A 25,827-nucleotide genomic window follows, 5' to 3' on the forward strand; every position below is an offset into this window, starting at 1 on the left:
AATATGTCAAAAACCCCCTAAGTAGCACGGAAACGGAAACAGAAACGATAAATAAATATATTTTTCTAAAATAAAGAACACGAAACGTGTAAATAATAAAAATACAGGGTTATATTTATAATATTATGATTTGTAAAATTCTATATATATTAGATTTTACTTATACAATTATGCAAATTAATAAAATAAACCAAATATAGTCAAATCCAACAAAAATAAGAACATAAAATTTATTATGGATAATGTGAATAATAAAAATTATGGATAATTAATTAAAAAAATATTATTTGTTACGAATTTTTTAGATCTTTTTTACAAGTGACTAATTTTTTATTTATCAAAATAGTCCGAAACATTTCCTTATAAATTTTCGATTTCTGAAACGTTTTCAAAACAGGACACTTAACTTTGTCAAAGTTTTTGTACTTTTTCCCGGCAGATCAATTCCAATTTGGTTTGATATATAAAAAAAATCTCAATTTGGTCCTTTTTTACATAAATAAATTCAGTTTAAGTTCCATTACAGACCAAACCAAACAAAATCAATTTGATTTGCACCAAAACCAGACTGAATCAAGCTGAAAAGCCTAATTTTTTTATAATTTCAAACCGAATCAAAGTAAAAAAATTCGATTCCATTTGAATATTTTGTTCGGTTTTTGCCCCCTCATATTGATCGCTGCAGTTTCGATATTCATGAGAGATAGATGAACATCTGTTTATGACAGGAGCTTAAGCACCACATTTTGGCAGAACAAAAGAGGAACCATCAATGGCTGTAAAATAGCTATAAAATAGCAAAAAGCAAACAAACCAAAGCACCACTAATACAACATTTGCAAAATAACATAGATAAAGCTGCATTTAATTCTTGTAATGAAACAAATCAAATAATTACAAAGTACAACATCTGACAGTAACCAAGCTCATTCTATTACTGCTCTCAGAAAACAGTTTGATCATACTAATAAACTACACTAGCCTTTACATCAGATAGATTGCACTTGCCTAGCCACATATGTCGATTATTATAGCCTATAGGGCAAGCATATTACTTCTGATTCTGAAAAACAATTATTATTGAAGCTACGAACGAACCTTCTGCTGTATCATGGCTGCATTTTCAAAAATCAAAAGACGAGATTGCAAAATTTAGCACGTCGCAGGGAAAGACTGCTAAAAGATATGCAGCGACGACCGAGTACATACTGCATCTCCAAGCTTCTTTGGTTAACTTCATTATGTTAATAAGCTTACATATTCAACAGTTAGGTAGTCGGATTGGATTAGACTTGCCGGCGTACTACAAGAAGTACATTGCCGGAGAAGTTAAAGAGCAGGCTGGAAAGAAATAGTCTTTGTGTTTCACACTGCAAAGCAGAATTACAGAAAATGTAATTAGGAAAATTTTCATCAAAATGTCCACAATTAACAACTTGCGGCAAATTAACATGTGATGAATTTTCTACACTAAATACTGAATGCAATTATACTATGTGCATATGACAAAGGCATCAACAATTTAAGCAACTTAGCATCTGTCTAATACGATTCAAACATAGAAAATCATAAAACTTGATAAATTTACCAATAATTTGCTGATTTTTAGGGGACAAGTGCATACCTCACCAAATACAAAGAGAGAATAACCAATCTGAACATATGTACATAGCTATCTATTTTTGCAGCCTTAGACGATTGAAGAATACCAAAAAGTGATATTCAGGAGCCCAATACACAAACCCGACAACAGGGCCCCCTTTGATGTACTGCACGGAAGATAATGAAAAAAAGTTATGCTATATTTATCATTCAAAGAATATGTACAAATGATGAATAGTTTGAGTAATGCCTGCAACAATTGTGAAGAATACTATACATAATATATGTATACAAACCTTTCCATCAAGAACAACAAGTTCCCCATCAACCCATCGAGGATTTTGATAGCCAGGCTCAGCCAGCCTTCCTTGTCCTCTGTACCGAGCAATCTAATTTGGAAATAAAAGACCACAGCAAGCTCTTTAGCAATGCAAAAGCGAGGAGAAAAGGGAAAATACAGCCATGCAAAATTCAACATCACAAGTGTACAACATACCACTCCAAATTCTTCAGGAATGATGCCTTTATGAGGTAGCTGATATCTTTTTCCAACCTTAGCACGAAAGGCCACCTACAGGAATGGTAAAGCAACCTATTAAGGTCTATCAAAACAGAGAAGCAAAAGATATATCAAAATCAGAATGGTATGCATATAGAATTGCTCATGCAAGCCTAAGATTGTTATTCAGAAAAGCAAAAAGCAATGCTAATTAACTGGCCCTAAGAAATTGCTTTTCATCCCAACAATAATCAATTAAGAAAAACTTCAAGAGAAAGAGACATGCGTCTACTGAGCAATGCCAAGCGCCTAAATTTTGAACTGAAAATGGTGCACATAAGCAAAACTTGATTCAATCACAAAGATAATACCATGCAGATCTTAGAACAGCTTTTATAAAACAAGTATCAAATGCGTAAATTTACCTGTCCAGCAGGTACATATGGATCTCCAGTTAATTTGACAGCTTCAACATATTCGTAAAATTCTAGATTAGATGGTTCCTTGGTCCCACGATTATCTTGCCACTGACCAAATTTACGTTGCAGGTGTATAACTTCTGAGGAGTACAACCCATGTGCTCCAATATACAGTCCTGACAAAATTATACAGCACTTTAAGTTGAGTACAGGAGACCAGGTATCAATGATCAGAATACTATAAGAGAAATTGCACAGCAACTCATAATAAGCTCATAACTGTTACCTATGCTTTTAAGATCTTTTGCAATGAGGTTTCTAGAAAATGTTTAGATACAACTAAGTACTTGAATACTGTATATTTCTTTATTTTTGAGAAATATAACTTCAAGTCTGAGCTATCATCCTATGATGTAATAAAATTGAGGGCAAACCAATCATTTGCAAAAGTGTCAAAGAAAAGTCGTGTTTATGTATGACATCTCTCGAAAGAGCACATCCCACTAAGTTGAAAGCCACCTGAGCTATCATTCTATGGTTTATGAAAATTGAGGAGAAACCAATTATTTACTTTAGTGTCAAGATACAAAAGCAGTGTTGATGCATCATACCCTATCGAAAGAGCGCCTCCCACTTAGTTAAAAGTCAATAAAAGTATAAACCAACAAGAAGATCTACAAGTATAGTGGTCGCCCAAACAAAGTTCCGAAAGTCTTATACATCTCAAATCAAATAGACAAAGCCTTAGTTTTAAGCCAGTTGGAGGGGACGTGTGTTAAGCAAAAGATTCCTCTTAAGCCAATAAATAGTGGTGGACCTACTCAACTTCAGCCTTGACCTAGCACTTCCCCTGTGTCAAGGGGTAAATTTACTTAATTATTGCTCAAGTACTTTTTTGCATCTAGGAACCATATTGCAAACCTGTGAATATTTTTCAAGCTTCAAGATAATTTTAACTCATCCCAAATACTTTACAAATTACAACCAAAAGATAATGTAATAACTTACCATTCAGAGGATCTGGCGACGCTGATGTTTCAATCCGATGGAAAGTTGTTGATCCAGAAAGTGGTTGCCGGTTTTGAGCCTGACTGAGGGTAAAATTTATCAAGTTGCCAACATCTTTGAGTACCTGCACAGCATACATCGATATACATCATCATACATCATCAACATACATCGTCTGACAAGAGCTACACAAAAAAACAAACTATAGACAAATTGAACGAACTTTCATGGGTATCTTCTCCTGGCCAATGAACTTAGCAAGATCTACCATAATGCTGTCTGCACTACGCAGACCTTGCAACTTGGCTTGTCTACCCGCCGAGGCTGCTTCCTTGGCATCAGAATCCTGTTTATTGACATCTTTCTCAATGGAAAACAAAAATGAACTCCGTCCCTTTTTCTCTAGCTTAGCAGGTACTCTAAGTGACTTCTTTGAAAGGACATTTCCTGAAAATTTCTGAGGAAGACCTCCAACAACAACTTTAACTGAAATTTCACTTGGCTTATCATCCTCTATGATTCCATGAACAGCATCCATTTCGATCTCATCTCTTTCTTGGTCACTTTCACCACTACTTTCATCTTCTGCGTCTACACTTTCTAATTCAGCATCCTCCTCTTCATCTTCTTCATCCATTATCTGTTCTATAACCTTAGATAAAAAATCCTTGTCTACCTTTGCAGAAGTTGTAACTTTCAAAACCTTGACCTTTACACCAGGAATCATATCCTGCAAAATATTTTGAAACCCAGGCACCCCCTCAGCAAAATCAGAACCATCTTCTGTATCATCATCGTCTTCTTCAGTTTCTTCAGTACTAACCACAAATAGATCTTTTTTTTCTTCAGTTGTCCCGGATGGATTAATGCGGTTGCTTGCACCCAATGTTTTAGACGATACTGTTGAAGGGTCTTGAAACAGTCCTTTTCTTTTCAAATACACAGCCTACAAAAGCGCACAAATCGCATCAGTTAATCCAATAACTTATATTCTTCGGAGAAAGAATTGTCATCAAAACAAAGCAGCAACTAGAAAGGATAAGTCCGTGAAGAAGTAAATGTTTTGCCAGATGAAGATGAGCATACAACTATGTATATTCATGCATCTATGCATTCTCCTAGCAAGCATGTACTAGCACTTATGTAAATTAGACCAGCTTGCATCTAATGATTGATGTGCATTGTGAGCTAAGTAGATTTAAAAGTAAAGCAATATGAAAAGGAATTTTACTTCACAGTAGAAAAAACATTATCCAGTTTCTTCAACATTTTCCTATTGATATTTGTTTGCACTATGTGTGAAAGCTATTCACTGCCTTGTATGCTACTCGTTGACAATTCTGATGACACATGTACAGCAATATATAATGAGTACAATGAGGATACCTGCTGCTTGAAGTCCCCTTTCTTGTTCTTGGTAAGAAAGATCTCAAACACAGGAACACCAACTGCAGCTGTAGAAAGCTGTCTGAAAAGATAAACAAATAAACAAAAGACTACAGCTGAATAATAACTCTTCATAAATAGCAAACCGAACATTTGGCAGTAAGAATTGAGCATATAAAAAAGCAGGACCGAATGCAAAATCTACACAAAAAACAAAATATATAAGTATAAACAAACATATTTTATCACAATAATATGAAAATATCTAATCTTTTCCATATAAATGTAAATAGCTGCTAGAACGAGACACATAATATAACAAAAGGTAAATAAAACATATGTACAGGCATGTTATAATTACCTAGGACTATAACTCCTTGCCACATATCTTCCATGCTCTGCAGTTATACGTATTATCAAACCATAAGGATCATGTACATCTTCTGATATGCCAGACCACCATCCCACCTGAACACCAACATCGGGATAAAAAAAAGAACCATGAAGTAAACTTTTGAGGCAACAGCACAACTTTTGTCATGATAACTGGGAAACTAACTCTACTGCTTCACATAGTTTCAGATTAAGAAAGACATGTACATAAAGATGGATGACATGCCTTGAAAACAAATGACACCTGCAAATTTAATGATGAAAGCTAGGAATTGCTACAGCGTTCTGTTGCTCTACTGGTCTTTCAAAATATCTTACTACTTTCACAATGCCAGATGTAACTTAATATCAAGAATTACATCCATATGCAACGAATTTTTTTTATTAAACAAACTGAGTAACATCATTGTCTATCACCATCAGTAATCAACATTTCTTCTGTCTGATTGATATGAAAGCCTACAAAAATTGAAAGGAAAAAAAAGCAGGAAAAAAAACAAAGCAAGCAAAGAATGCTTCAGTCAAGAAAACATTCACAGCACCGACAATTGGTAATGGCAGCAAACCAGTCATAAGAGCAAACACCCATAATTCCCAAAGTAACAGATGTAGCAACTGATCGTCTGATCCAACTAAAATACTAATAGAAGAAAAGACAGTTGCAATCCTTATGAGGTTTTCAATATGATGACAGGCAAGGAAGCTAAGGCAACATGGGAAAGCACATCATTTACTAAACCAAAAAATTTGGCCCGGAGCATTGACAGATTATTATAACATTACATTGTAAATTAAAAAAAGAAATTAAACATCGCATATGTGCATCTTTAAAGAGGTGAGAAACACAAATTGCTCACCAGTCCAGCACCGGCAGTATCTCGCAACAAAGCTGCATCCTGGTAGCGCTCTTCTGCTACTGCTCCCTGAAGCATTTACAAAAGAAAAAAGGATTAGCTCCACAATATCACTCACATGTGCCTCCTTCCTTTTCCATTAGGAGAGCAACAAGCCAAATTACATACATTCAGCTGTGACATCACTCTGCCAACTGCATCATTTGTAGCAGCAGCTGCAATTGCCACCTTGAGAGTAGCAGCATCCCCATAATCCTCTCTATTCACAGCACGACTCAATTGTGACTGCAAAGAGAGAAAATTCAGCATGCAAAGAAGAATGTGTTACCAGGAACTTCTACAGCTACATGGTTGTCTGTACTTCTAGATACAAATAAAGAGGTTCTAACCGTTAATACTTCTAAAATCTAAACTCTCAGCAGAATGATCCTTTTTGATGCACCCAAAAACAGAAACTACAAATGACAAATTCAATTTAATTAAGCGTTAATCCTAAGTTAATTGAGGTTGGAAAATGATAAATGAGAAAATCTCTTAAATGATGAAAGATCTCAGGAAGAGAAGTCCAAAAGTTTTAAACCTTAACAACAGATGTAGCCAGTTGTTTTTTTCCTTGAACACAAACAAACGTGTAAGCAACACAATAATTTAAAGCAATAACATTCTGTTTGCAATAAAATGATCAGACCAAATGACTTAAACATAATAGCTTAAGAGCCACATGGATTGATACTCAAAAAATTTAATATTGTAATTTTTTTTAACATTTTAAGATGTGACTTCCAGAAACAATAAATAAAAGCATGCCCTTCTAAGGCCAATTTGCACAAAAGCAGGCATCATTAAAATGCCCACTCGCAGAACTTCCGTTGAAATCAAGATTTTTGCAGTAAACCATTAGCAAGTTCCTATGCAATGTATTAGAATAATTAAATTCCATTAGCTTACTAACAATAAAGTTTCCAGACATGACAACCTAAATTTACAAAACAGACAAACACTTTATTCAATCACCATTTTCCGCTTCAAAAATATATCAAGAAACTTGGCATTTCACATTTGAGACAAAAAACTTCATTTTAACATAGCAAACCTCAAAATAACATTGTTGTACCCTCAACATATGTCTCGTTTTCCATATCCGTCTTTGTACTACATAGCCCTTTCCTCACTCACAAACTCTACAATTCTCTACTTTTCACACTCTAAAATTCTAAGAAAATTATACAAAACAACAGTTGTGCCATGTCATCCATGACGCAAACCCGGATAATGCTTTAGCAATGTGGAATATCAAATGCTAAAAAACAAATAATTAAAAAAAAATCTATCGCAGATTGCTGTAAATATGACATGGCGCAACGATTGTACTGAATAAACTCTAATTTCAACAAAAATAAATAAGGAAATAAAAAGGGTAACCATAAAAACTACCTTCAAAACAGTTAAGATACGTTCTTGCTCATCCATTTCATCAAAATGTCTTTTCCATCTATCCCAATCCCAATCTTCTTCTTCTTCACTTTTCCCATTCCTAACATTCCCATCATTTCCAATCCTACCCTCATCTTTATTTTTGTTCTTACTCTTATAATCATCTGAATTATTGAAGAAAGATTCAATCTTTTTCATTGCACTTCCAATTACACCCTGCCATGGCCACTGCTCGGAGGAGCTAGAGCAGCAGCGGCAGAGAGATGATCGGAAAGGAGGAGGAGGGTAGAATGGTCTTTTTCTAGTGGGGAGGAATTTGTGGGTTGTGAAGGAAAGTTTGTGAGGTGTTGGAGGTGAAATTGAAGCCATGGATGGCTAAAAAAATTTTCTTGGAAGAAGAAAGAAAAAAATAAGTTAAATTGAAGTGATGATTTTGACTGATTTATGAGTGTTTTGTGTGTGTGATTGTGGCTAAAATGGAACAGAAATGAGAAGGAAAAGAATATTTCAGGTGATAAAGATTGGTTTTTTTTTATAATACCAAAAAGAAAAAGAAAAGAAAATTTTGTTCTTTGTTCTTTTTTCTATTTTTTTTTTTTTTTGAGAAAAGAAAAAAATGTTTTTCTTTTGTTTGATTCTGGATGTGGCTAGAGATAGTGGATTGGTTTTCTTTATCTTTTATTTCGTTTATTTTATTCTAAAGATATTTTAACCACAATATCAATTATATTTAAGTTTTGTTTTTATTAATTATTATAAATAGAATATAAATTTCAATTGAGAATGTACAAATTTAGTTTTTCTACTTGAAATAACACTTTCTGTAGTGTAAGTGAGTTTATTTTTAGTATAATAATTAAAAGACCAAATCAATTTTAAATCTGAATTTTCGCATCTTTCGCAATTTTTTGATTTTTTAAATTATGTTTAATTTGAATTTTTTTTTTTGCAATTGTGACCAAAAAATTGAGTTTTATTTTTAAAATTCAAATCTTTACATTTTGTTTTACCAATTGCGACCAAATTTCAATTTTTTTTAACTTCTAAAAAGAGTTAATATGAATGTTTGATCACAATTGATAAAAATGAAATTTAAAACTTTAGTCCTAATTGAAATGAAACTTTCAAATTAGATATAATTATAAATATTAAAAAGTTTAGTCGTTATTGATAAGAAATGCTAAAGGTTTAATAGGCCTAACTAAAATTACTTGTATTTTTTTTATCACAAATTTAATTTAACAATAAAATTTCGTCCAAAATTGAAAAGATTAAATGTGAAACTCACCTACATTTGTAATGTTTATCGAAAGACGTTTTCAATCGCAGTACAGGCACAAAAACTTCAAACATCCGTGCAATGTTTATTATTCAGATATATCTATCATTGAATTTGTTAATGATGAGGAATTATCATATTTTCATAATGTACAAATTTTTGTATAGTTAGTGATATTAAAAATATACTAGAATAATAATTGGATGAGCCATGCAATGCCGTTGTTATTATAGACAAATAGTCATCATTCATCATTTGATTTCATAATGTCTCACCTAATTATTGTTAAAAAAATTGTTTATTTTTATATTGTTAAAATAGTCGGTATCTTTTTTATTATTGAAAAAGAGAATGTTTATGAAAAAAAACTAAATTCAATATCTTAGTAGAATGTTACGCAACACATTATATCATTTAAACTATAACTTATTGATAAAATCAGTTAGTATTTTAAGAATGAGAAAACTTTATGATCATATTTTAAAGATTATAAATTTGATAGTCCATTTTATTGTTTAACTAGTGATCCAATTCCTTCTAATTAGTCGCTTTAGCTAATGGTTACTTTCATTGTATCAGCTCACATAGAGTTTCTTGGTTTATGCTCCAACAAGCATAACAAGTAATCAAACACTTGTATTATGTTGCATGATAACTCATCTAGTCGTAAATTTCAGCGATTTGTTCTGATTTTCGAAAAAGCTTCTGAAACTCGATTTTCTTTATTTTTATAACTTACTATTGTGAAAAATATTAGTATTTCATAATTTTCTGTTAGCATTTTCACTTCAAGGTTTTCATTTGCGTGCAATATAGTTCGAAGAGTCGAATAAACAACGAACGTAAAAGAAAGAGACTTGCAAAAGGATAACAATGGCGATTAGAAGGATATTTAAGATGTAGCAAATAACACTAGAGAACTTTCATATCATTCTCCAATGTTTTTATTCAGTTCTTTTGCCCTTATTCATCCTTGTCCTAATCCAATAACAGATGCATAATGTTCGATATTTACAGATATCGACGTACCAACTTATTTATTATCACAGGTTTGAGCAGTACCTTCCGCTACGAAGACTTTTTGTGCAACAAGGGATCAGATATAATTTGGGGCTCAAAGTCTGCCTTCAAATAACGATCAAACATCTCAGCATATAACTCATAACGAGCAGTCATACGAAGTCCCCACTTGTCTTTAATCTGTCTGCATAGGTTTAGGTCCATGTCCGAGATCAATATGTATGCCATCTTTGCAACGAGAGAGAGAGGGTGCGCAAGAAGCATCTGGTGCCGGAAAATGACTAGACCCATAGAAATGTCCAAAATCTGCATGTTGTGACTTCCCATCACCGGAAGTAAATGGATTAGGAAATGTTTCTGTCCCAACACGATTGATAGGCCCAACAAAGTAATTATTTGCTATTGCAGCATTACGTGCCCGTAAAATTATTCATTTCATGTTGGTCAGCTTATTGAAAGCTAACATTGACCTAACAACTTTGCATGACAAGCAATTAAATGGATGCTATCTATTAGAGCAACATTAAAATAGGAAGAACGAAATGCAGCATCAAAGCAATCATGCAATCTACTGAATGAGAGTTGTCAAAGATAACAGATAGAGGTAAATTTTCAGTTTTACTGAATTACTCATTATTACCCATTGTTGCTCCATAGCTGCAAATTGAAAAGCAAAAGAAAAAGCATCGAATAAGAAATATAGAGAAGGAATAGAAAATAACCTCAATCGGCCACATTGGTTCACTGAGTTCGCCAACAGTGGCTGATGGATTAAATACAATCTCAGCATCATTCAAGCCAAATGCTAACCAATTCAACGGGTGGTGCCTTCCGTAGCATGTATTAATAGCAATCTTTCCATATGCCGTCTCAAACACAGGATGTCGTGTATTTCCTACCATGTAATATGCGCTTGGCCAAACACATATTTAGGTCCCTGCACTATTACTCTTTTCCAACTTAAGTCCCTGAACTATAAAACGTCTAAAATAAACCCCTACACTATCAAAAACATCTATTTTAAGTCCCTATTATTGCGCAAGTTAACGGAATGTGGATGACGTTAACAATTACATATCAAAAATGCTATTTCAGTCTCTGCACTATCATTTTTTTCCAAATTGAGTCCTTACACTATTAGAAACATCATTTTTAAGTGTTTCTATCATATAATTTAAATAATATTAATAAATTTTTTATTTTATTTTATTTTATTTTTTAATGTTATTAAATTTTTTTAGCATTTCCAAAGATAGAATCATCTCCGACCATTAATAAATTTTTTTCATTTTAATTTAAAATTTTAATTATTTAAAATTTATTAATTTAATTAAATAAAAATAATTTTTTATTTTATACAATTAGTTTTTTATTTTTATAAAAAATTAAATATATTAAAAAACTGTTTGTCTACCTCGCAATCTTTGAAATATCATATTTTTAAAAATATTTATTTTAATTTAAATAAATTAATTTATTTTGAAATAATTAATTTTGAGTAATTAAAAATTTAAGTTAGATTTATAGTGCAAGGACTCAAATGGCAAAACAATTATAGTTTAGGGACTCAAAATTTTAATTTCATAAATTTTAACTACAACCTATCTCAGAGTCAAGCGTTTGTATCTCATTTTCTAACGGAATGACATGGAGGGACTTAAATCAGAGACTTTTAATAGTGCAGGGACTTATTTTAAATGTTTTATAGTTCAGGGACTTAAGTTGGAAAAAAATGATAGTGCAGGGCCCCAAATATGTGTTTGGCCTATGCGCTTTCATTGAAGTCCCCGACTCTAAGTCTCTAGGTATATGATTCTGGCATCAAAAATTCCACAAAAGGTTCAACAAACTAGTCTAAATTTTATAAGCAATAGAGAGAAAGAAAAAGTCCATTTACCTTCCGATGCTTGCCAATTATGTTGCCATGATTTCCGATTATAATAGACCGTGATTAATATCTCTATCAAGAATTGGACTTATAATGACCATGTTGTACTTCTGTGCATACTCCTGAAGAAAATTCGTGGATTCGCCATCTACAGGTTCGGCGAATTCGCACCACCTCTTCTCCCTATTGCTGAAGGCAAATGGGGTTTTTGACATATTTGTGTCTCATAGACACAAAAATTCCGGTTTTGTGCCTCCCACCCCAGCCCGCTATCTCAGATAGCGGGCTGCACACCAGTCCGCCATATGAGATGGCGGGCTGGTGCTAATTTGGGTGATTAAACCTAATCACCCAAATTAGCACCAGCCCGCTATCTCATATAGCGGGCTGGTCCCTCCCCAATGATTGGGGAGAGAGTAATTTACTCTCTCCCCAATCATTGGGGCAGATTATATTTTTTTTTTAAAAACCTATTACATATAATAAATCAATAAAAATTTGATTAGCTGTTAGTTAATACATGTTTGGTGAGATTTGATTAGCTGTTACTGTTTATATATAAAATGACCATAAAGGGCATAATTTTTTATTTTTATTTATTAATTTATGAAGATATTATATTATATAATATTCAATAAAAATATTAAAAATTATCTTTTTTATAAGAAGGAACGTTTAGTTTAAATATATTAAGATATTTTTTTTGATAAATTTATAATTTATTTTAAAAAATAATTAAGTCATAGTTTTCTTAATATAAATAAATAATATTAGATAATTTAAAAAATAATTAGAGCATTTAAAAATAATTTAAATTACTATATATATATATATATATATATATATATATATATATATATTAAAAAACTATATATCCTAATAGGGGTAGTTTTGTCTAAATAATTAAAAATATTGAAAAATCTTCAATATGGAGCTTTTCAAAAAGCAGCTGTTGGAGGTTCAAAAAGCTCCAAAAAACTTTTAAAAAATTCTCACCACACTTTAGTGGAGCTTTTTGAAAAATAAAAGCTAAAAAATCCATCAAAAAGCTGAACCAAACACCCACTTAATATTTTTGATTATCATGGAACAACTGACTCAACAAGTGTTTCAACCTGTACTGTCTACATCTCACTAAAATATATTGGAAAAAGGATTAATTCACCCCTTCAACTTAGCAAAAAATACCAAACAAATAGTGTTAGCGAAATTGGTATAGGAAACCTGAAATTTTGCATCTTTGTATCATTTTCATCCCTATGCGAGAGAGAGAGAGAGAAAGGAACACCTAATTAATTTTAATTAAGTCTAACTAACTATAATTAACCATACTTATTTAATTATTACTATCTAATTTTTTTTAATATTTATATAACTAACTACATTTATAAAAATTAATTTTACTTATTTAAATAAATTCTAAAATAAGATAATGAGTAAAAATTATATTTTATACTTTGGAAAAAAGCATGTAATAAGCAAATAAACAAAGAGAAAACAGTGGAGTCACAAATTTCACATCGGCTAAAAATGAAGGAAAAGACAAAATGTGCCACAAATACTATAAAAGAGACATAAACCCATGGGTTCAAGGGACGCTATCCGAATGAACTAACGTCCAATACACTCTGGCAAAAAAAAACGTCCAATACACTAAACCATCATCCTATTAAAAACTCTGGAAATAGCTCCAAGGTCAGATACTCGAGCTGATACTCAATATCCTAAGTCCTCTTCTTATAGTCTGTATCTCAAACCCTGAACCACACATCCGATATTAGGATCTATCATTTGATGCCGTCTGTGTGAACTCCTATTACAAATTTCATTGATCAGATTCGAGGATGGCGGATAGGGGCAACCGAAAGATCCAAAATCTTTTTTCAGGGCTTCGGGAGTCCGACACCCAACCCCGAAAACAGGTCTAACCAGGACTTCCAAGAAGCCATGGGCTGCACGATGGACGGGGCAATGAGGCGTTTCAAAGAAGAAGTGGTCACTATGGTCGAAGAAGCAACTTAGTCAATCAGGTCCCAAACACACAACGGCAAGAATCGAAATACAATCAAGAAACGGCGGGCGAAGGAGACAAAACACCCCACACGGTCGATGATCCAAAAGTACTCACAATAGAAGACGGTAAGAAGGAAGAAACAGACTTGCCCACCCCCAAACGATTAGAGATATGGATAGACAGCGTGGATCTGAAGGAAGTACAAAGCCTCATTTCGGAAGCAATGCAGAAAGCAGCCGAAAAAAGTAAAGAGGGCATGTCCAAGCCAGTAGTATAACGGAAGGAAAGTCACCCTTAGCAATAAGCGTGTTATTCGAGAAATGGCTAAAGAGACTCAAGATACCCAACTTTGACAACTTCGACGGAATCGGTTGTCCAAAAAGCCACGTCACCAAGTTTTGCCACAAGATTTTTCTATTAGACGTCCCAGATGCAATAATCTGCAAAACATTTCTGACCACACTTAGCGAAATAGCACAACGATGGTATAACGGTTTGAAAATCGGGTCAATAGCTACATAGAGACAGTTGAACAAGGAGTTTGTGAGAAGATTCTTTACAAACATCCCCCCTAAAAGAAGCTCAGAACAAATCTACAGGTGCAAACAGGGCAAGGGAGAAACGCTCAGAGCATACATTGAAAGATTGAACAACAAAATCATGAAGATTGAAGACATGAACAATGACACGGTGGTACAGGCCCTGTAGAAGGGTACACAGATGGGAGTGCTAGGGGATAAGTTAAGTTGAAAGAAGCAAAGACCTACCATGAGGTAATGGCGGTAGGTAAAAAATGTATCACTGTGGACGACGGAAGGAGGGAGAAGACTAGCGATGCGCTAAAAAAAGAAGGAAAGCAAGGGGAGTGCCTCTTAAAAATAATCATCACACTCACGAAAAGAGTACGGTACGAGCCATCACAACATATGCAGGTACACCCCATATGAAGAGAATAACCACTAGAGGAACGACAACACGTATATCAACGATTATCGATCAAGGTATGACGATAGAGCTGAGACATTCACACCACTTAACACCACAAGGGCAAATGTCCTAATCTCGGTCAAAGAAAGCCGGACACTTGTGACATGGCCCAAAAAGATGATCTATAGAACCATGACAAGAGATGGAAACCGATACGGTAAGTTCCATAAGGATTACAAGCATGACACAGAAGAGTGCTATGATCTAAAAAAAGAGATAGAGAAGCTGATCGAATCGGGAGCCATCAGCTTGGACATTTCCAAGTCTTTGAACCTCTACTTTGAGTTTCTCAACATCTTCTTCAACATTCATGGTTTCAACTTCTGAAAAATATAAAGCCTTTTGTCTTCTGCTTTATTTTTTTTAAGGCTGAATGATATTCGTCTCTGATTTCTTATATCAATTACTATCTAGTATTTATTAATTGAATTAACATCTAGAAATAAATAATTTACTAATTTCATTTACTATTACTCCTTAAAAACTAATGTGTACAAGTATCAAGTATATACTTATTTTAAAATTAACATTTAAGGAAAATATTTAGAACTTTTCTATTAATTTTCATTATTATATTCGATAACTTAGAATAAAAAGTTATTTTATATTTAAAATAAACAAAAAATTATTATACTATTAAAATTTTAAAATTATTTTTATCAGTTAAATGTTGAATTTTTTAATGGAGAAAAATAACAAAATAATGTAATTTTTATATTTTCAAAGAAAAAATAATTTTAACAATAATTATTGCTTATATTAATTAAATATATCTTATAAAATACTCTTCCATCATTTCCATTTTAGAAATATTTTTGTATATTAGTTTATATGCATTTTGTATTTATTAATAAATTATGTATAAAATAATAAAAAAGAAAAAATAATTAATATAAAATATGATTGAAAGTAGAAATGTGACATTTAAAATAAGATATCTAAATAAAGAATAATATTTTAAAAAAAAAAGGAAGGTATGGGATAATTAATTTTGAAAACATTATATTTAAATAAAATATATAATTGTATTAAAATTTAATAACTATAAAAAATGTATTCCTATTATATAGTTGTTCCTCGTTAGAGGAGGAGCTCCAGCCGAAAATAAAATAAAAAATAATTTTTTTCCGGTATTTTTTGATTTGGGTGATGAGCGGAGTTTGATTGGTCCGGTGATGGCGGAATGAGATGTATTGAAAATTAATAATTAATTTTAATTAAGATTTTATTATGGATTTATTTGAAATTTTTTTACGTTTAAGTATTTGTTTAAATTTGTCCATATGGAAAAAAGTAAAAAATGGTCTTTAAATATAATTGTTTTACATATTTTGATCCTTATAATAATAAAATTATTTAATTTTTTAATTCAGCGTGCAATTGAAAACTAATATTGCGAAATAGGGTAAAATTGAAAACATTACGACATCGGGGTGGAATTGAAAACCAAAATAAAAAAATACTTTTACCCTTTTATTTATGGTAGATAATTGATGGTTTTTTCTAGGGTTGCTTAAACTTTAGGGTTTGTTTAGATTTACGATGGGTTTCGGATGCGGCGATGAACCGTTATTCGACGTAACCCAGTCATCTGCACCAAAGCCCTTGATTTGGCCATTGATCTTCATAACAAAAACTGTTGGAACAATTGCTGTTGAAACTTATAATTCTGAAAAGGCTGAGTCGCGGACTAGGTCGCTCTCTTTTAGACGTTTCGCGGCTCAGCTCGAAGGTGCAAAGCTGACGATCAACCACGTCGTCCCCAGGATAAAACAGCCGAACTACTGTCACCACTGCACTGTGATGACAGCTCAAAAACACTTATTCTGATTGCTCAAGATCGGAATTATAAACACTGATGTGTTTTTCTTTACTCAAGACTGAGCTCTGGTTTCTGGTGTTCTTCACAAATGAGAGGACTGCCTCTATTTATAGGAAAGTTGAGGGGGACAAAACATTAAAAGCCATTAAAACTGAAATCTGTTTTAATTAAAATAAAATCAGTCAAATAAAATTAAATGTGAGGGAGCTGATTCAGGGATAATGTTTAGTTGCAAAAAATTCAAATAAAAACGTTACAAAAAATTAGTGCTCGAACCGAACCAACCAACCAAACCAAACCAGGCCGGGCCGGCCGACCGGACGGACGGCGCGCGCGCGCGTGTGTGGTAAATCGGTAAGGATTTAACTCCTAACCCACTCACAAAACTGGGTACCCCTTGGGGCCCAAACCCAAGTGAGTAAACCACTCCATATAAACCCATGATAAGTCACACTCCTTACCAATGTGGGAATTAATGCACTTTCCTTATTTTGGATTTTTCACACTAAAGTGTGTTCACACACACTTATTTCAACAATCCCCCACTTGAAAAAATTTAAAATATCTCGAGCAATTTCTGTATCAATAAGATTGTGCATAAGCAAAAGTATCTTTCGATTTGAACTTTTGCGCAGTGAGTAGGATTCTGATTCAACAAGAGTGACTCGTAGTCTTGAACTCTATCTCGGACATCATACCACACACAACCTTTTCATTAAGTGTACTCAAATGCCCGTGCATTTATGGCCCTGCACGTCTATCCCAGTTTAGTGAATGCTCTAGAAATTTTTGCCTAAAAAACTTCATGGAAAGCGGCCCCACTTCCACATTCACAAAGGTGAAGCTATCAAGAGTACTCCTGTAGCTAGGTACTCCACTCCATATGGAGTATAGACTTCATTAAGAGATTCTATTAACTCATCCTCTAATCGCTTCAGGAATCAAGCTTTGATATTGCATGTTCTGGCTCATATCAATCATAACTTGTTATTACCCATTGAACCTATTTCTTGGGATCTCCAGTCAGTTAGGTCGGGTTACCATTATGAATGACTCATTCTATAGGCAATAGTCCCATTCCCTTGGAAGTTTTATGGACTTTCTCTCTAGCTAATCCTTTCGTCAAAGGATCTGCTAAGTTATCATCAGTGCGTACATGATCCACTCTAACAGCTCCTGTTGAGATAAATTCTCTAACAGTGCTGTGCTTACGACGTATCTGTCGTTTCTTACCGTTATAGTAACGGTTCTCAATTTTTGCAATAGCCGCGGTACTATCGCAATGGATCAACACAGCTGGTATCGGTCTTTCCCATAAAGGAATCTCAGCTAGCAGGCTTCTTAGCCATCCTGCTTCTTCACTAGCAGCAGCTAGTGCTATCATTTCTGACTCCATCGTAGATTGAGCCAAAATCGTCTGTTTCTTTGATTTCCAAGAAACAGCTCCACCAGCTATACTAAAGATATAGCCGCTCGTAGCTTTGGAATCATCTGACAATGTATTCCAATCTGCATCACTGTACCCTTCAAGTACAGCAGGATGCTTCTGATAATGTATTCCAAGATTCATAGTTCTCTTAAGGTATCTCATAACCCTTTCGATAGCATTCCAATGCTCAATACTTGGTCTACTAGTAAACCTGCACAGTAATCCAACGACATATGCTATGTCGGGTCTAGTACAATCAGTGGCATACCGAAGGCTGCCAATGATGCTCGCATAATCAGACTGTCGTACACTATCACCAGTGTTCTTAAAAAGTTTTACACTTGGATCATAAGGTGTACACGCAGGTTTACAGTCGAAGTAGTTATATTTCTTTAGAATCTTCTCAACATAGTGAGATTGATCTAAAGAAATTCCTTTTTCAGATCTAGTTATCTTTATGCCAAGAATGACATTCGCTTCACCTAGATCTTTCATATCAAAGTTGGCACCCAACATTGATTTCACAGCATTCACAACATGAATATTTGATCCAAAAATCAACAAGTCATCAACATATAAACATATGAAAGTACAAAGCTCATTCTCATATTTATAATATATACATTTGTCACTTTCATTCACTTTAAAGCCATTTGAGATGACAAGATTATCAAATTTCTCATGCCATTGCTTAGGTGCCTGTTTTAGACCATACAAGGATTTGTCTAACTTGCACACTTTCTGTTCCTGTCCATGTATCACAAAGCCTTCAGGTTGGTCCATGTAAATTTCTTCCTCCAATTCACCATTCAGAAAAGCAGTCTTAACATCCATTTGGTGTACTACCAAATCATAAAGTGCAGCGATCGAAATCAACACTCTAATGGATGTTATTCTAGTAACTGGTGAATAGGTATCAAAGAAATCAACGTTTTCACGTTGCAGATTTTCCATTATTGTAATAATCGTATAGATCATCACATAGAGCATTGAGTATGAAATTTTTGCACATGTAATCCATGTTCATCCAGTTTTGAATTTCTGCATTTTGTTTTTCTTTTTCTTCATCCGCAGCATCCTCATCAACCACTGGCATATCAGTGGTAAGCACAGCAGCAACTTTCTTCATTGTTAAGAAGAACTCAGTTTTTTGTCTCCACCGTTTGAAATGCAGACCTTCAAACCGGAATGGTTTGTTGGTATCAACGCCGGAGGAACCGAAGGCAGTGACCTCTTCAGAATTCATAGTAGCAATTGTTTAAGGGACACGTCTAAAAATTGTTGGAACAATTGCTGTTGAAACTTATAATTCTGAAAAGGCTGAGTCGCGGACTAGGTCGCTCTCTTTTAGACGTTTCGCGGCTCAGCTCGAAGGTGCAAAGCTGACGATCAACCACGTCGTCCCCAGGATAAAACAGCCGAACTACTGTCACCACTGCACTGTGATGACAGCTCAAAAACACTTATTCTGATTGCTCAAGATCGGAATTATAAACACTGATGTGTTTTTCTTTACTCAAGACTGAGCTCTGGTTTCTGGTGTTCTTCACAAATGAGAGGACTGCCTCTATTTATAGGAAAGTTGAGGGGGACAAAACATTAAAAGCCATTAAATTCAGGGATAATGTTTAGTTGCAAAAAATTCAAATAAAAACGTTACAAAAAATTAGTGCTCGAACCGAACCAACCAACCAAACCAAACCAGGCCAGGCCGGCCGACCGGACGGACGGCGCGCGCGTGTGGTAAATCGGTAAGGATTTAACTCCTAACCCACTCACAAAACTGGGTACCCCTTGGGGCCCAAACCCAAGTGAGTAAACCACTCCATATAAACCCATGATAAGTCACACTCCTTACCAATGTGGGAATTAATGCACTTTCCTTATTTTGGATTTTTCACACTAAAGTGTGTTCACACACACTTATTTTAACAATCCCCCACTTGAAAAATTTTAAAATATCTCGAGCAATTTCTGTATCAATAAGATTGTGCATAAGCAAAAGTATCTTTCGATTTGAACTTTTACGCAGTGAGTAGGATTCTGATTCAACAAGAGTGACTCGTAGTCTTGAACTCTATCTCGGACATCATACCACACACAACCTTTTCATTAAGTGTACTCAAATGCCCGTGCATTTATGGCCCTGCACGTCTATCCCAGTTTAGTGAATGCTCTAGAAATTTTTGCCTAAAAAACTTCATGGAAAGCGGCCCCACTTCCACATTCACAAAGGTGAAGCTATCAAGAGTACTCCTGTAGCTAGGTACTCCACTCCATATGGAGTATAGACTTCATTAAGAGATTCTATTAACTCATCCTCTAATCGCTTCAGGAATCAAGCTTTGATATTGCATGTTCTGGCTCATATCAATCATAACTTGTTATTACCCATTGAACCTATTTCTTGGGATCTCCAGTCAGTTAGGTCGGGTTACCATTATGAATGACTCATTCTATAGGCAATAGTCCCATTCCCTTGGAAGTTTTATGGACTTTCTCTCTAGCTAATCCTTTCGTCAAAGGATCTGCTAAGTTATCATCAGTGCGTACATGATCCACTCTAACAGCTCCTGTTGAGATAAATTCTCTAACAGTGCTGTGCTTACGACGTATCTGTCGTTTCTTACCGTTATAGTAACGGTTCTCAATTTTTGCAATAGCCGCGGTACTATCGCAATGGATCAACACAGCTGGTATCGGTCTTTCCCATAAAGGAATCTCAGCTAGCAGGCTTCTTAGCCATCCTGCTTCTTCACTAGCAGCAGCTAGTGCTATCATTTCTGACTCCATCGTAGATTGAGCCAAAATCGTCTGTTTCTTTGATTTCCAAGAAACAGCTCCACCAGCTATACTAAAGATATAGCCGCTCGTAGCTTTGGAATCATCTGACAATGTATTCCAATCTGCATCACTGTACCCTTCAAGTACAGCAGGATGCTTCTGATAATGTATTCCAAGATTCATAGTTCTCTTAAGGTATCTCATAACCCTTTCGATAGCATTCCAATGCTCAATACTTGGTCTACTAGTAAACCTGCACAGTAATCCAACGACATATGCTATGTCGGGTCTAGTACAATCAGTGGCATACCGAAGGCTGCCAATGATGCTCGCATAATCAGACTGTCGTACACTATCACCAGTGTTCTTAAAAAGTTTTACACTTGGATCATAAGGTGTACACGCAGGTTTACAGTCGAAGTAGTTATATTTCTTTAGAATCTTCTCAACATAGTGAGATTGATCTAAAGAAATTCCTTTTTCAGATCTAGTTATCTTTATGCCAAGAATGACATTCGCTTCACCTAGATCTTTCATATCAAAGTTGGCACCCAACATTGATTTCACAGCATTCACAACATGAATATTTGATCCAAAAATCAACAAGTCATCAACATATAAACATATGAAAGTACAAAGCTCATTCTCATATTTATAATATATACATTTGTCACTTTCATTCACTTTAAAGCCATTTGAGATGACAAGATTATCAAATTTCTCATGCCATTGCTTAGGTGCCTGTTTTAGACCATACAAGGATTTGTCTAACTTGCACACTTTCTGTTCCTGTCCATGTATCACAAAGCCTTCAGGTTGGTCCATGTAAATTTCTTCCTCCAATTCACCATTCAGAAAAGCAGTCTTAACATCCATTTGGTGTACTACCAAATCATAAAGTGCAGCGATCGAAATCAACACTCTAATGGATGTTATTCTAGTAACTGGTGAATAGGTATCAAAGAAATCAACGTTTTCACGTTGCAGATTTTCCATTATTGTAATAATCGTATAGATCATCACATAGAGCATTGAGTATGAAATTTTTGCACATGTAATCCATGTTCATCCAGTTTTGAATTTCTGCATTTTGTTTTTCTTTTTCTTCATCCGCAGCATCCTCATCAACCACTGGCATATCAGTGGTAAGCACAGCAGCAACTTTCTTCATTGTTAAGAAGAACTCAGTTTTTTGTCTCCACCGTTTGAAATGCAGACCTTCAAACCGGAATGGTTTGTTGGTATCAACGCCGGAGGAACCGAAGGCAGTGACCTCTTCAGAATTCATAGTAGCAATTGTTTAAGGGACACGTCTAAAAATTGTTGGAACAATTGCTGTTGAAACTTATAATTCTGAAAAGGCTGAGTCGCGGACTAGGTCGCTCTCTTTTAGACGTTTCGCGGCTCAGCTCGAAGGTGCAAAGCTGACGATCAACCACGTCGTCCCCAGGATAAAACAGCCGAACTACTGTCACCACTGCACTGTGATGACAGCTCAAAAACACTTATTCTGATTGCTCAAGATCGGAATTATAAACACTGATGTGTTTTTCTTTACTCAAGACTGAGCTCTGGTTTCTGGTGTTCTTCACAAATGAGAGGACTGCCTCTATTTATAGGAAAGTTGAGGGGGACAAAACATTAAAAGCCATTAAAACTGAAATCTGTTTTAATTAAAATAAAATCAGTCAAATAAAATTAAATGTGAGGGAGCTGATTCAGGGATAATGTTTAGTTGCAAAAAATTCAAATAAAAACGTTACAAAAAATTAGTGCTCGAACCGAACCAACCAACCAAACCAAACCAGGCCAGGCCGGCCGACCGGAAGGACGGCGCGCGCGCGCGCGTGTGGTAAATCGGTAAGGATTTAACTCCTAACCCACTCACAAAACTGGGTACCCCTTGGGGCCCAAACCCAAGTGAGTAAACCACTCCATATAAACCCATGATAAGTCACACTCCTTACCAATGTGGGAATTAATGCACTTTCCTTATTTTGGATTTTTCACACTAAAGTGTGTTCACACACACTTATTTCAACAATCCCCCACTTGAAAAATTTTAAAATATCTCGAGCAATTTCTGTATCAATAAGATTGTGCATAAGCAAAAGTATCTTTCGATTTGAACTTTTGCGTAGTGAGTAGGATTCTGATTCAACAAGAGTGACTCGTAGTCTTGAACTCTATCTCGGACATCATACCACACACAACCTTTTCATTAAGTGTACTCAAATGCCCGTGCATTTATGGCCCTGCACGTCTATCCCAGTTTAGTGAATGCTCTAGAAATTTTTGCCTAAAAAACTTCATGGAAAGCGGCCCCACTTCCACATTCACAAAGGTGAAGCTATCAAGAGTACTCCTGTAGCTAGGTACTCCACTCCATATGGAGTATAGACTTCATTAATAGATTCTATTAACTCATCCTCTAATCGCTTCAGGAATCAAGCTTCGATATTGCATGTTCTGGCTCATATCAATCATAACTTGTTATTACCCATTGAACCTATTTCTTGGGATCTCCAGTCAGTTAGGTCGGGTTACCATTATGAATGACTCATTCTATAGGCAATAGTCCCATTCCCTTGGAAGTTTTATGGACTTTCTCTCTAGCTAATCCTTTCGTCAAAGGATCTGCTAAGTTATCATCAGTGCGTACATGATCCACTCTAACAGCTCCTGTTGAGATAAATTCTCTAACAGTGCTGTGCTTACGACGTATCTGTCGTTTCTTACCGTTATAGTAACGGTTCTCAATTTTTGCAATAGCCGCGGTACTATCGCAATGGATCAACACAGCTGGTATCGGTCTTTCCCATAAAGGAATCTCAGCTAGCAGGCTTCTTAGCCATCCTGCTTCTTCACTAGCAGCAGCTAGTGCTATCATTTCTGACTCCATCGTAGATTGAGCCAAAATCGTCTGTTTCTTTGATTTCCAAGAAACAGCTCCACCAGCTATACTAAAGATATAGCCGCTCGTAGCTTTGGAATCATCTGACAATGTATTCCAATCTGCATCACTGTACCCTTCAAGTACAGCAGGATGCTTCTGATAATGTATTCCAAGATTCATAGTTCTCTTAAGGTATCTCATAACCCTTTCGATAGCATTCCAATGCTCAATACTTGGTCTACTAGTAAACCTGCACAGTAATCCAACGACATATGCTATGTCGGGTCTAGTACAATCAGTGGCATACCGAAGGCTGCCAATGATGCTCGCATAATCAGACTGTCGTACACTATCACCAGTGTTCTTAAAAAGTTTTACACTTGGATCATAAGGTGTACACGCAGGTTTACAGTCGAAGTAGTTATATTTCTTTAGAATCTTCTCAACATAGTGAGATTGATCTAAAGAAATTCCTTTTTCAGATCTAGTTATCTTTATGCCAAGAATGACATTCGCTTCACCTAGATCTTTCATATCAAAGTTGGCACCCAACATTGATTTCACAGCATTCACAACATGAATATTTGATCCAAAAATCAACAAGTCATCAACATATAAACATATGAAAGTACAAAGCTCATTCTCATATTTATAATATATACATTTGTCACTTTCATTCACTTTAAAGCCATTTGAGATGACAAGATTATCAAATTTCTCATGCCATTGCTTAGGTGCCTGTTTTAGACCATACAAGGATTTGTCTAACTTGCACACTTTCTGTTCCTGTCCATGTATCACAAAGCCTTCAGGTTGGTCCATGTAAATTTCTTCCTCCAATTCACCATTCAGAAAAGCAGTCTTAACATCCATTTGGTGTACTACCAAATCATAAAGTGCAGCGATCGAAATCAACACTCTAATGGATGTTATTCTAGTAACTGGTGAATAGGTATCAAAGAAATCAACGTTTTCACGTTGCAGATTTTCCATTATTGTAATAATCGTATAGATCATCACATAGAGCATTGAGTATGAAATTTTTGCACATGTAATCCATGTTCATCCAGTTTTGAATTTCTGCATTTTGTTTTTCTTTTTCTTCATCCGCAGCATCCTCATCAACCACTGGCATATCAGTGGTAAGCACAGCAGCAACTTTCTTCATTGTTAAGAAGAACTCAGTTTTTTGTCTCCACCGTTTGAAATGCAGACCTTCAAACCGGAATGGTTTGTTGGTATCAACGCCGGAGGAACCGAAGGCAGTGACCTCTTCAGAATTCATAGTAGCAATTGTTTAAGGGACACGTCTAAAAATTGTTGGAACAATTGCTGTTGAAACTTATAATTCTGAAAAGGCTGAGTCGCGGACTAGGTCGCTCTCTTTTAGACGTTTCGCGGCTCAGCTCGAAGGTGCAAAGCTGACGATCAACCACGTCGTCCCCAGGATAAAACAGCCGAACTACTGTCACCACTGCACTGTGATGACAGCTCAAAAACACTTATTCTGATTGCTCAAGATCGGAATTATAAACACTGATGTGTTTTTCTTTACTCAAGACTGAGCTCTGGTTTCTGGTGTTCTTCACAAATGAGAGGACTGCCTCTATTTATAGGAAAGTTGAGTGGGACAAAACATTAAAAGCCATTAAAACTGAAATCTGTTTTAATTAAAATAAAATCAGTCAAATAAAATTAAATGTGAGGGAGCTGATTCAGGGATAATGTTTAGTTGCAAAAAATTCAAATAAAAACGTTACAAAAAATTAGTGCTCGAACCAAACCAAACCAGGCCGGGCCGGCCGACCGGACGGACGGCGCGCGTGGTAAATCGGTAAGGATTTAACTCCTAACCCACTCACAAAACTGGGTACCCCTTGGGGCCCAAACCCAAGTGAGTAAACCACTCCATATAAACCCCTGCCTCTATTTATAGGAAAGTTGAGGGGGACAAAACATTAAAAGCCATTAAAACTGAAATCTGTTTTAATTAAAATAAAATCAGTCAAATAAAATTAAATGTGAGGGAGCTGATTCAGGGATAATGTTTAGTTGCAAAAAATTCAAATAAAAACGTTACAAAAAATTAGTGCTCGAACCAAACCAAACCAGG

General features: G+C 35.0%; 1 protein-coding gene and 1 pseudogene across 2 annotated transcripts; both read right to left on the reverse strand.

The window, feature by feature from the left end:
* Window positions 1–835: 835 nt before the first annotated feature.
* On the reverse strand, window positions 836–8,119 carry LOC126660639 (protein EXECUTER 1, chloroplastic). Of its 2 annotated transcripts, XM_050354218.2 has the most exons (13): window positions 7,596–8,119; window positions 6,330–6,446; window positions 6,165–6,230; window positions 5,276–5,382; window positions 4,915–4,996; window positions 3,752–4,474; window positions 3,529–3,652; window positions 2,527–2,696; window positions 2,099–2,173; window positions 1,899–1,991; window positions 1,625–1,769; window positions 1,258–1,370; window positions 836–1,115 (listed from the first exon to the last, which is right to left on the reverse strand). In XM_050354218.2, the coding sequence occupies exons 1-11, from the start codon at window positions 7,962–7,964 to the stop codon at window positions 1,677–1,679; spliced, it is 2,019 nt and encodes a 672-aa protein (XP_050210175.1). In that variant the 5' UTR covers window positions 7,965–8,119; the 3' UTR covers window positions 836–1,115; window positions 1,258–1,370; window positions 1,625–1,676. The 2 variants fall into 2 exon arrangements, with proteins under 2 accessions (XP_050210175.1, XP_050210172.1); XM_050354215.2 differs by having other exon boundaries at window positions 836–1,370.
* A 1,612-nt stretch (window positions 8,120–9,731) lies between these two features.
* On the reverse strand, window positions 9,732–11,997 carry LOC126661485 (beta-ureidopropionase-like; annotated as a pseudogene).
* Window positions 11,998–25,827: the final 13,830 nt, after the last annotated feature.

Source organism: Mercurialis annua, linkage group LG8, assembly GCF_937616625.2.
Source record: "Mercurialis annua linkage group LG8, ddMerAnnu1.2, whole genome shotgun sequence".
NCBI classification, from domain to species: Eukaryota; Viridiplantae; Streptophyta; class Magnoliopsida; order Malpighiales; family Euphorbiaceae; genus Mercurialis; species Mercurialis annua.